This window comes from Varroa destructor, unplaced genomic scaffold (assembly GCF_002443255.2).
Source record: "Varroa destructor unplaced genomic scaffold, Vdes_3.0 BEIS01000007.1, whole genome shotgun sequence".
NCBI classification, from domain to species: domain Eukaryota; kingdom Metazoa; phylum Arthropoda; class Arachnida; order Mesostigmata; family Varroidae; genus Varroa; species Varroa destructor.
The window spans coordinates 28,620,992-28,634,349 of record NW_019211460.1 but is presented as its reverse complement, the minus strand read 5'-3'; the positions used below and the strand labels follow the sequence as shown (position 1 = coordinate 28,634,349).

The 13,358-nt window shown below is 41.3% G+C and overlaps 1 protein-coding gene across 4 annotated transcripts in view; it reads right to left on the bottom strand.

The window, feature by feature from the left end:
* LOC111254741 (uncharacterized) overlaps positions 1–13,358 on the bottom strand; it is a 288,233-nt gene that overhangs the window by 60,936 nt on the left and 213,939 nt on the right. For all 4 annotated transcript variants that reach the window (XM_086975229.1, XM_086975230.1, XM_086975228.1 and 1 more), the window contains one exon: positions 5,666–5,779. In XM_086975229.1, coding sequence (XP_086831355.1) covers positions 5,666–5,779 — 114 coding nt within the window. The remainder of the gene's footprint in view (positions 1–5,665; positions 5,780–13,358) is intronic.

The following is a 13,358-nucleotide window of genomic DNA, read 5'->3' as shown; positions in this document are numbered from 1 at the left end:
AGTCCATTGCCAGGTCTGCTGCGTAATCTTCTCTGTATCCTCTGCCATTCTATTTACTACGACGACCCCGCAAGAAACCATATGGTTGGTCGTTTCTCATGTTGATGAATTCTACTGTCCGCCGGGCTTACTTTACATTCAGTGACTGGTACTTTTCTCGCTCACCCTGAGGATCCCCAAGGCTTTTGAGAAGCAGTCTAAGGCTAAGCGAGCGAACGAAAGAACGGCTGAGAGTAATTAAATTTGTAAGAACGAAACGCTCACCAGGTCCCAGCTCACAGCTGGGCCAGAAGGGGCCCTTCAAAGCCTTTGGTAGCTTGCTCCCGTTGACCAAGAGCGACGGGGAACGAAAAGTCCAAGGAGGATTACAGCAGAGCAGACTTGCTAGCTAGAGTTAATTCCCGGTTACTACCAATATTACGGTGAACGGAAACTGCTGAATCCGTTATGCGGATAGGGAATACAAGAGTGGATAAGATGGTATGAAGAAGTGAAGATAAGTAAGGTCTAGGCAATGGCGGCCTTACAAATGACTGAGAATATAGAACTAAGAGAAAACTAAGAGGGTTGACAGAGCAGGTAGACCTTAGAAGGAACAAGTACTTAGTACAGAAGTTGATGACTTTGGCTGCTTGGTGGGGCTCCATTGGATGGATAGAGAAAGACAGAACGAGCTTCGCGAGAGGAAGTCTCGCTATTACGCTACTGCAGTCTACTTTGAAAGACATTCGAATTTGAATATAGAATGATATCGGATCGAGTCTAGTTGGGCAAAGCCTCAGAAGAAACGATACCTATGCGGAAAGCGTCTCTATAGAAGTTGTCTCGTTTGAAGCTGCAAACGAATGACAGGTGAGACATAAAAGGTCTTGTACCAGCAGGCGGACAGTACCAAAGAACGGCCGTGAGAATGCTTTCTAAGGCCACTGTACCTAGGATAGGCTAGCTGGTTCTTGGGAGGCATAATTAAGAGTTAGCTAACAGATAGCTTGTGCCACCCACGCCATGCCAAATAAAATAACGAGAGTCTGAAAAACCGGCAGTATTTCCGAAATATCAGAAAAGTACCTTCTATACTTGGACGCATTGTCGTATTACCTGTATGTAGTCTTCTATTTGTGCTATTTTCCGCGGGACACATTGCTGAATACGTATTGACTTAAGTATTGACCGTCTATTAAGTTTTCCTTACAACTGATGCGCTGTCTATAATATCAAGGTTTATAGTACAATTGGACTGAACAGTGTCGTCAAAGGTATATTTTTCAGGAAGAAGTGTATCGTTTTATTGACAGCGATTTTAGTGACCTGTGTTTGGTGGACCGGCTGCACGAATTGAGATCCTCAAGAATTAGTATTATTTGAAGCCTTACTAATGCGTGACGCCGAATTTTACGTGATGCATACCATGTATATATGTATACCAAGTACATACAATATACATTTAAAGATCAAATTTGGCTAAATTTATAAATGGATAAATAAAAAAAAAGGGCAGATATAAGTTTTGTGCGGCTAACAATGATTATCGTCGACTTCATACGTCTAGGACAAGGCTTTCAAGATCACACGAAATAATGTAATGCAATACGATTTACTATATATATATATATATATATATATATATATATATATATATATATATAGCCCCTGAGAGCCTTAGCCCTGTTCTTGGTGCAAGATCATTTATTTTTTATATTTAAATTGACATATTCCATTTTACAGACGGATTAAATATTTTTTTTTGGTACATTCATAATTAAAGACTACCCTTAGTTTTATCGAAAGGGGAAGCATTCTCCACGCGATATCTACCACCATATGTGACTCATTTCTAATCTTTTTTAAGATATTACAAATGAGGAAGCGGCAGGAAATAATGCTTTGGCCAAATAGGCTGTTGCCCTGAAAGCCCTACAACATATCTTAGGAGCACAGCTTATGTATGAACAACGCTAGTTATTATAGGTCGCCAAGAAGAGGATGTCACAAATGCAGTAAACAAATAAGATACTGAAACGAACTAAAGCAAATAAACTCTAGAGCAGTGCTCCGTGGTCTCTAAATTATTTTAGTAAATACTAAAGTGCACAAGTCGAGTAATAAACACCATTTTGACTAAAAGAGAGCCTACTATGTTTTGATCGCAAAGATCTGCTAGATATGATCCTGATTTTGAATGGCACGGCACTTTTTATGGGTAAACTTCCCAGCACGAGCTCGATTTCGCCTTACTAGCTTAACAGGTAGTAAAAGTAAACATCAAACAGCTCTATTTTATATAGAAGAAACAATAAACTGGTGTTCAAAGCAAACCGGATTAGGCGCTTCCGTCCATGACCTTGCCAATACGAATAATGTCGCCACTGTCTTTGTGCAATCAATCGAAAACGCCTAGGCTGACCTTGCAGAAGCTACATTCATTTAACGAAACTTAAAAGTTGAAGGGTAAGCCTCAGCCGAGAAAAAAGAAAAGTATTGTTGGCATACGCTAGAAAAGATCCAGTGGTGATTAACACTTTGGAGATTTACAGATCCTTTGCAAATATATTAAACAATAGAAAAGGATCGAGGAGGAGAGCCGCACGTCGTGTTTCTATTCCGCTTCATTTAGTGGGCTCGTCAATTAGAAAAAAACGCAGATTTCCTACCAAGAGTCAACTTGTACGGTAAAAAAAAACAATAGTAGACTGCTTTGTCAATATCTCGATAATACTATATATAGATAGTTCCCTTTTGTCGCATTCGTATCCCGGTCTTGTTGGAGCCTGTTTCGGCAGGATACATCTCATCAAAAGTATATTGAAAATGATGGATAACCCCGGTGGACTATACAAATTGATATGCCCAGCAAAGAAATGACAGAAGAATACAGCACTGTAGTAGGATCCAGCGGGTCAATTTCAAATTAGTAGGATTTATCTATTAACTAATTTTGAATATCAGGACGATGATGGCGTGCTTGATGATTGGCTCCGAGTGGCTCGGTGTTTCATGAAAACTGATGTAATATTCGACAGGGCTAATAAGCTACGCTGAACTTCGTTTCAATAAAGCAGCTCAAACCCATTACTGCAGGTGTGTACCGTCGTAGACTTTTAACTAGGCAAAACCGCTCGCGCATCAGTATCACTGGCTGGCGAAGACGTAAAACCTATATTAACATTATTTTTATAAACGTCGCGAAGCCTTCATTAAAGAGCAAAACTACCCCAACGTAGACAAGATGAAAATTTTAACCCATCTACCACGTTTGAAATACTGAAAACACAGATCCTTACTGATGAACTCTCACGGAGCGGTCTACTTTTTAATATGACTTACTTCAAGAGCCAGCTTAAATAAGTTCCTTCTGGACTAGGTTGGCAAGTCGGTTTCCCTCAAGTATCAGTGGTTGTATGAATACTAAGCTGCAGGCCATCCTAACAGCCCCCAAGGTCCTGCAAGGATCGCATGGCTGAGCCTTTCGATTAACGATCGACCGGAACCAGCAGCATTTTCGCTGTAAACGGCCGATAATAACACATCTCTATAATTTGTTTCTATAGTATGATATCGGGAGATCTACCCGTGCTGGCGGCAGACGAAACAACCGATCCCTCCTGCGGTACATCGCTTTGGAAGTTCACGGAGTCGGTGCAAAGCGTCGTACTGATTTATGGAATATAGTGAAACATTTCGAGGAATTAAACCTCTCCGTAAGCAGCGAATCGTACCTGACACTGATTTCACCACCTAAATCACTCATAATCGAATGCAGTATTAAAAATCGTAAAAACGAGGAACAAGGTGAATAATTCACTTGTACAGCACAGGCCGTTCCAAAGCGATAACATCTACAAATCGAGATAGTAAATGGTACCTAATGGTTAACAGGGGGAGGCCTTAGATCTATAACTAAGACACAGCCTATAAATCGCCTTTTCTGCTGCAAAATCGGTAGATCCACGGGTGATGGGGGCAGTAGCGTGCAAAAACGGTTACGCTAAGCTACGTGTCGTTCAGCCCGACGTTCCTCATAGAGCTTTCCTTTGCTTAAAGTTACTGAGCGAAAAATTAAAACTGATTTCGTTAAAAGCCAAGTTAAGTACAACAGAGTATGGGTCGTTCCACCAGAGACCGTGTTACCAGGTCTAAAAATTCGCTCATCGCTTGCCGTTACCGGCAACTTGAATCGGTCGCTTGAGTTAGGACTATTTAAGACTATAGACAGTATATTTCATAGAAATAGGCAACGAAAAAGACATTGGGAATTGTCACTGAAAGACCGCAACTTCGTCAATTAGTGATTTTTGTTTGATATATTTCCCTTTTTCATTATTCCTATTGTGAATGTTGTATTATCTAATCATCACTATCATAACAGTAGAAGCTTGTTCTATATTTTTATGAACTACCTCTAATAGCAAATATAATAATAATAATAATACTAAGCGTAGTATAGCTCAGTTAACATAAATAATATCGTTAACTGCTTTAAAAATGACGATCGCGTATCAGCCGCGCCGTCCATGACTGCCGCTGACCTCGAGGAGACATAACTTACATTAGGGCTCTACGTATGTCACTGTATTGTATACCTTCCTCTTATAGATCTATTCATTTATTCCAAACGCGATTATCGTTAATCTTCCCATTTACATTTTGTTTTTTACTGAATGAATAAGGCTCTTAGAGGAAAGCCTGCGCGTTGTTTCACGGCAGAAATGTGATTGTGGTGTTGTTTAGGGGGTGCTTAATATAGAGCCTAGGGCGATTCAGTGCATTGCGTCATGGGGTGAGCTCAAACAGCTTTCAGAAAATGCACGATACGCTGGTGGCACTGCTAACTGGCATAAGGAATTCATTACGTAAAACATTTCTGGTTGGACAGACAGCTTTCTGGGAACAAGACTTTTTACAGCTATAGCTCAAACGCGATCTGTTGTATGCATATGTCCATTCCATTGATGCATAGTTAATTTTAACGTATTCACAGGATAAAAGGCGTGTCAAGCGTGTAATACATTTTTTTTACGTGTCTGGCAAGTAGATTTTCTAAATTTTACGTGCCTATCACGTGCATTTTCAATGTCAATAGCATGTCAAATTCATGCACGATATGCAAGCAAGCAAACCACCAAAATGCGAGGAAACGCTCGGAACCACCTAAAAGGATTTGTTTTACAGAGCTATTTTCTGTACATGACAAACACATAAGCATATCGAGGGGTCGTACGTCTATTGGAGAAACACAGTACATAGGAAATATATTGTAATCATACGCGGGCCTGTGTGATTAGGCAGATAAAACGCATTCTGAATAGATGTAGTTCTTAATACTACAAACGCACGAGCGTTTTTCCTGATAGCATTATGCAGGTGCAACAAAGTTTAACTACATCAAGCAATTGTACAAAATCTATGAAATATAACATTTCCTATATATATTCATGGAAAATTTTTATATTCACAAAACGAGCGCGTAATCAGCTATTACTGGTGTTGCCTCGATTTCCACGAAAGATAATTACACGTCGTTATTATTGCTTTCAACAACAGACTGTGCTTCATGCTAAAAATGAAATTATTATTTTTAATAATAAATGGCTTCTCTGGTGGTGGGATGGTAATTAGTTGTTGTCGTTTTTTTGAATAAGTGGCCAAAGATCATGGTATTACATACCTTGTTTCTTCCTGGCAGACAGTGTCAAGTACACAAGCAGCATATGTGAGCGTCTTCTGGAGGACGGCAAGAGGCACGTCGCCATGTTGAAGGTGGGACGCTACCTCGCGCAGTCTGTAAGAAAGAATTACATTCAATATCAACCGTTACCCATGGAGATCGCTATTGAATATGAAACATTTGTAAAATTACGTTATGATAAGAAGGGTAATTTGTGAAATTTCTCTGAAAAGAGGACGAAAAAAGGGAGTGCGGGCTAAAGCGTGTAGCCTAAAGACGCCTCTACAAAACCCAGCGGCCATTGCTTCTAACGAAGTCCATGCTGGCATTATGTATTATATGCGATAATGTGGTCTATAAATCCATATTTGAACTCGTATATTTCATCAATTTGTGACATAGGCCATGTCCATTGGCACGTACTGATGTTGTTTGTTCGAGGCCATGAGCATTTCCGCCATCTGTTATTGTGACATTTTTTTTTGAGTCGCATTACTAGCTATCGGGCTAGCGCGAGTCTAGATGCTGTGAGTTTAAGTCTATTACGGAAAAGATTTCCCGTGAGGTAAGAATTTAACAGCTTAAGCTGGCATCAAGTCTCTTAGCAACACGTGATCACGCTTTGTTAACTATATCGAAAGAAAACAACATCCACATCTACGATGATAGCTTTCCTAACCTTTACTGCAAAACCAAATATATCAGTGAACAACATGTAGGGTCCGCTCTTTTCGGTACAAGCTTCACCAGTGGTACAAGCTTGTCGCACTTATCGCAGGGGTCGTACTTATATAAATCGTTTGCTGTCGCCTTTACAAAGGTCGGTACGTCAAGGTACACAACGGCACACGTATGGCTCTTTGTAGCACAATTAGCTAACGCAGGTTAAGGGCAGCGGAAAAAAGACGGGCGACTATCACGCTGTCGGTCGAATTTCCTACAAAACGTTTTTCTTTATTAGAGGACAACTCCTAGTCCAAAGCTCTCTTAAACGTCGCCAGATAATCTAATGAGATGTCATCCCCAAATCTCCGTTCTAATCGTATCTACACCCACATATTTGCACATGTCATCGGCTGCCCTCGTTACGCAAATCTACTGCAGGCAGGAGAAATGAGATCCTGCAACAAAACCTGCTACTAAATCCCGCCTGTCTGGACTTGGAAGATGAAAAATTACGCCAAAAGATATCGACAAGCCCGCCCCTATGCATGAACAACAGCTCGCAAGCACACAGTGGGGATAGTACCAGCAGTAGCAGTACTATCGAGAAAGCACACGGAATTCTCTAACTGGCTGCTGGCTAGAGCCATGAGGGCATCAGTAGGCCCCAGGAGCTCCTATTATCTGGTTAGGGGCTGTTGCCCTGGGAAACTGCGATCCAGAAGAGGTCGCCCTGCGGGAAAAGTGTAGTAAGTCTGTGGCAGTCTTTGGTAGCATCTATGACAACGTTGGCTGCCCCGATACTGGCGTCCTGTTTAGCAGGTTGTCATTACCATCGCCATTGCCTGGCATCGTCCTATCTCCCTGCTTTACGTGCCACAGCAACACACCAGATTTCTGTCTTGTGGTCACCTTGAATTGACGAAGCCCTGGTCAAAATACTCGAGCATGATTCAAGCATCCTCTGTGCGCCTTCATGCTCCTCTTCCCTTATAAAATTTCCTGACGATTTTGGCAGCTGACAGGGCTAGCCAGCTGCTTGACCTCTCACCTGGCCCTCTCTTGCGTAAATCGAGAATTACAACGATACGGGTAAGTGGTTAATGGTGGCCATGGTCATTACAACAGCTGGGCCTCAATGTTCTTATGGTCGCTTTATTATGAGAGTCCCAAGTAAATAATGGCGAAAGTGAAAGCTTGCTGTCCGTGCCCATTTCGGCTTGTATGTGGTACACACTTCACACCGCACGCTATGCGTTGCACTACAGACCGACCCGTAAAGCTACGCGGTGGATATAGTTGGAAAGGCCGGGATAAACGAACAAACGGAGCGAACCGCCGTTACGTGGAGCATGAAACGAATAATCGGAGCAGCACAATAAGAAAAGGTATTTATTATTGACGATTTTTCTGCATCAAAAACTCGTCCAAATCTAAAAACGGCGGAACCGCGTAGGGGCGCGAAAAAAAAGCAAGCAAAAAGAACATGAAAACGCTTGGACTTTAGAAACCCAACAAGAATGATTCAGGGACATGGGGGTGGAAATAGAGTGGATGCAATATGAGGAATGGTAAGCACGCCTGAGGGTCAGGAAATTATTTTTCCTGCTGATCGCTGTTACCCATGATTCCAGTTGATCTATTAAGTTCTTTGGCGATAAATTATAGTGTGAAAGCGCGAGGGTATATTGAGGATTAAGACTAATTTAGGAGAAAACGTTTCCACTCCTAAAATCGTACAGACGACGACTTCGGAGTTAATTATCACCGCGGTACCGCGTTACGTTGTAAACAAGTTGACATCGTCGACGTTAGTACACTCAAACAGCATAAAGGAGTAAAGGCACAAGTAAAAAAAAAAAAAGTTGACCTCCCTTAAAGTTTATAGCTCATCAAAGGCAGTTGTATGCGTGAGTTGCTCACAGTGCGTAATATATGTTTCAGAGAGTCTATATTGAAATAAATAGTTCAATCTGCATTAGTTAAGATATATTTTACGCGTCCGCATTTCCTTTTTCATTCTAATGACAAGGTGATCCGAAGAAAAGACCTTAGTTTACCAATAGTCTTCGTGATATTTGTGTATGATAAGTGTGGAACATCAGCTACACATAACGGTGTTGTACGTCCCGCAGATTGATTTGCAGACAAACATAATTAAACGTTTCAATGCCTTACGTCTTCACGCAACAAATTTACCCTTACGCGTCTGTTTATATTAAAGAAAGCGATCTTGTTTTACCTTAAAGCAAAAAGCAATAATTTTTAGTTGAATTTTTTTTAGAATTTTAGTTTATTTAACCTATTTAGTTGAACAGAGGTCCCACTCGCATGAGTGTAACAGCTTTTTTTTCCGTATAAATCGGATTTGTATGTTAGCATCAGTAGCTCTAAATCATTTCGCGTTAAATTCGCGATGGATATCCCTCGTCAGAACCAAATGTTTGACCCACGTACTCTATGCAAGAATCCCGCAACTCAGAGAAGCTGACGATTCAATTAGAGAAAAGATGTTGCGTTCGCCAAAGACTGGCGACAGGGAGAATCCCATAATAACAACTATGAGATTTCCCTTTGAAAGCTACAGTACCGCCATATGATAATGTCTGTATTGAGACATTTGATAGCGGCCGCGTAAAGCATCCATTGAACAAAAAATTGCGCATAGAAACACATTGGACTAGTTGTCTGGTAGTACCGTCGGGAACATTCTGATTTGACACTGCCTTTCGCAGCAAAAGGCAGATGACGAAGAGGTTCCAGAGAATCAGTCAAAACTACGGCTTGCACCGTACGCCAGACAGAATTATCTTCTGCTGAGAATTTATCTAGAGATGGGAAGAAAACGAGATGAAATGCCTGTACGTGATTGATGCACGAAGGCGGTGATTCGTCCTCGCTTCCCGCTGGTTCAACTGGTAAGAAAAGGTGCTAAATAATAGCAGGCGAACGGGACATTAAACGGGCTTTCAAAGTACGGAATGCTAGATATTAGAACGGACGCGGGTGGTTCTCATAGCAAATCAAGTAATGCACGAAGCTTTTTCTGTAGTAAAAAAGCTATTCGTTCAAAATTGGAAACGGACAAAAACAGTAGCATGTACATTGGACGGTGCCATAAGCCGGCTTTAACGTGTTTGGTAAAGAATATTTTCCAAAGTCACGTTGTTTACATTAAAATTGGGTGCAACGGTCCAACGACCCAGCAGTTTGGCTACAGCATTTGATGACCGTCAGACCACTTCCTAAACATGTTGTCGCTTGTGTGCTGGCGTTAGCAACGGGCTAGGTTGGCTGGGGGAAGCCCTTGGGAACACAGATCTAGTTTGGTGCAGTAAAAAGGCGCTACCGTGTTAGTTAGAAGCACAACTTTAACTTAATCGAATTACTACTACTGCTGCTATATATATATATATACATATATATATATATATATATATATATATATATAACAGTATATATGCTATATATACTGTTATTGGAAACGGAACTGTTAATGTTCTTAAACGTATCGTTCATTTGACCTTAACTATTAGTGGTTTCGCTACCGACTAGAGGTCGCAAAGGCGGCTCGAAACGACATGTCTTCAGCGGCAAACAGGTTTAGAAACTTGAAGTGTTGTCGCGCTCAGCAGCGCAACCTATTTACAGGAAGCTTCTGAAATCCTGGCTTGCAGTCGGCCTTGCCGTTGTACAACAAGTGCTACTACTAAACTTAGGGGCGTTCAACTTGCGCACGTTTAAGATGGCTTAGATTTGAAACTTGTATGCGTGTACAAGCTTCATTTCGAGCTCGGACCCAGCTCTCTTGGGCAATGCCTAAAGACAACACATCGGACGTAAAACTTAAAACATTTAGTGGTTTTAAAATGGGTATAGGAATATGGCACTGCGACTTGCATCTGACTACGTTAACACGAATATGCACCGCGCAGCTGGTTTGTAAATCTTCTTAGTCGATTCGTATTTGGGCCGTATTGTTAAGTATAGAGGCTGATAGACCGTCATTTTATTTGCCATTCGACTACCAAGCTTTTAAATAAAAGCGGTGCAAATAAGAGGGGACATAAATAGGAGCAGTAACAGGATCTCTTATAGCTTTGAGGCTGTCAGCGTCTAAGGTGTAAGAGTCTTGCGAAGACCATCAATTTTGATCTATTATCCCAAATTAGTCACAATGTCACTATTTTACTTTACGTAAATATAATATGATAAACAACACCGAAAAATCTGCGGCCGAGTGGCAATTTAGGTGCAGCTTTACCAATAAAAATTAGATAAAAAATGCATTAACGGGTTAGGTACATCTGGTCAACAGGCTGGAGTACACATATTTGACAATAGGCCAACCCAAATATGGCATACTATTTGGTGGAACCGCTCATGCGGTACAGCTTCAGACGACAAAGGGCTTCAATATAACTTCGTATGTTTATTTCAAGCAAATAAACCGATATCTGGATACGACAGCATATGCCTTTTTATGTCCTTGCCCACGAGCTTCTTGTTGTGTATACATACCAATCAAGGGCTCTTTGTAATTTAATTATCTATCCTGGCGTCTGCCTACAGGCATACGCATGCTCCGTAATATTATGTAAACAAGCTATTTCGCTATTACCGTACAACGGATTGTTCATTGGAGAATTGGATAACGTACCCAGCTCCGTCTCTTTTATGATACCTAACGACTGCTCTGGTGAGCTTAGAGCTACACCCCGTGTTGTTGTTGTGCACCTCTGTCTATAGACAAAATAGATGAAATTATCTAGATGCTAGCACTTGCCATTGCTAATTGTGCTGTAAGATAACATACTGTGGATGACGACTATTTTTGAACAATATTGTGCCATTTACGGAAAATAAGTAAACGCATGGTAGACTAGTCCTGCCTCGACCTTAAATCACGATCAATCGGCGTATCTACACCGTGTCTTTCCCTTTATGTAATTGGCAGGGTTTACAGCGACAATGAGGTTTGCGAGGATGACGCGGCCGCTTACCTGTAAAACATTCAGCTAATTGGCAGGCTTGACATGGCGCACTTCTTCGTATGCCGGTAATGCCTTGCCCCACTTGATACAATCCAGCCCCAGCCGCCATCTTTCTATACCTTATCGTTCCTACTTCTCGGTTAGCCTGCGCTTTTCCGTTGCGTTCTCGCGATAAGCCTGCGTACATTATATGCAGAATACAATGAACATCTCGCATTCGCATGTGTGTGGGGGGGGGGGGGGGGGAACGCTTACTCTGAACCCTGCAGGGCAAAAAACTTTACTTTAAAGCTACTTATCTGGAAAATATATACGCATGTTCAGCATGAAATGTGAGATAATGAAGTGGAACCTCTCTAACTAACTTTTTTTCACATAGATAGTTTTTTTTCTATTTCAATCGAAGTATGCATTACTACTATCTACGATATCCTGTCGTTTGGATGGAGCATGAGAGTCAAAGTCTCTTATTGCTCTAAAAAGAGGCTATTTTGTTATTATATTGGAATTTAAATAATATTCCTATCGCGAGGGTTGAAAAAAATAGTAATCCTAGCTTTCCAGTGCGGAGTTCGTTTATCCCCGTTGACAGTACGCTTCAGGTCATAATAAGCGGCTCGGAATTCATGAAGTTGTAGTACGCCACGCTTGCACTAGATAACCTCAGACCGGATCGCTTGGTCGTTTAAGGGTGGAAATAAATTCATCCTGGCAATGATATCAGAATCCAAAGTACCACCAGTGATTAAGCTGGTAGTTTCGGCGACTTTTATCTATTTCGTCCATTACCGATAAAGGACTCAATAGAGCGTCTATCTTTAATCGGATAGCTGCATTAGGCAGCGTAAATCACCTGCTATAGCTTGGCTGTGACCTTACATACTGAAACAAAAAATCAAAGCCAACTTAACAACCACAGAACGCGTATAGAGATTCTGTCTAGTTCTACCATTCGCAATGTCTTACCCGATAAACTCCTCTTAGAATTTATAGCGGCTTATATTCGCTTGCCTACTTCAGTTTGGCTATCGGAGCTTGAGGCTAAACGTATAGGTGGATAGTTGCCGTCTCTGTACCGACGCGCATCAGAGACGCGTTACGAGCGTAATGACGGTGGAAAAAATTTCAGGCATAAAATATGTCCGGTTGGCTATGCCAGGGGACAAACTGTTCGGTGTCAAAAAAAGCACGCGGTCAACGTTTCGAATCGCACATGCACGTACTTAATCGAGATATTATCGACCACTGAATTTTCGATAGTTCCTCACCCGAATGTACGCTTTCCAGCATGTCGCATCACGGATGGGCCTATCGGGCACAAGTATTATCATGCTGTATTCTATAATTGCGTTAGATTAAGCAGGTTCTATGCAAAACGTCGTGGCTGATATCAACTTTCATCCAAACGTGCAACATCCTACAAGCAGGAAGGCCTAAGAAACCCGTTCAGGCACATGTTTCCGTGTAGATACTATCCTATTTTGCAATGCTATCGCTTTTCTTCCGAAGCGATGGCAACAAATCCAGGAAGATTCACTGCCACCATAGGCCAACAGTAGCACGCAGGCATAGCAATACCCTCGAAGTAAGTGGTTCGCTTAATTATTCTTCCATCTCCATTTGACGGTGTCATTTAAGTAACGGTCTTTTAAGAAATAATTGTCTTATGAGCGAACGTTACTTTAGTGACAACAGAATGAGCAGCAGTAGAACTACTGTTAAAAATGTATCGTCTTAATAAGAGATTCGTCTGTGTATGGCCTAGTTTTATAGCCAAGAACTTTAAGTTATGAACGCACGTTATACAATCTTCTTTACTAGTAAAAAAAGAAAGAAGAAATAAAAGATATTTGCAGTATTGCCTAAGAAAGTGCCGCAGACCTTTCGAAAGGAAATATCTAACCATGAAGCAGTAGCGTTTTATTACCTCACTCCTAGCATACGCACGATTTGTCAGATGCACAATGATAAAATGCGAGTTGCAGGTAACATCTTTAAAATATCTGCAACTGATATTACGCTTGATTATATATATA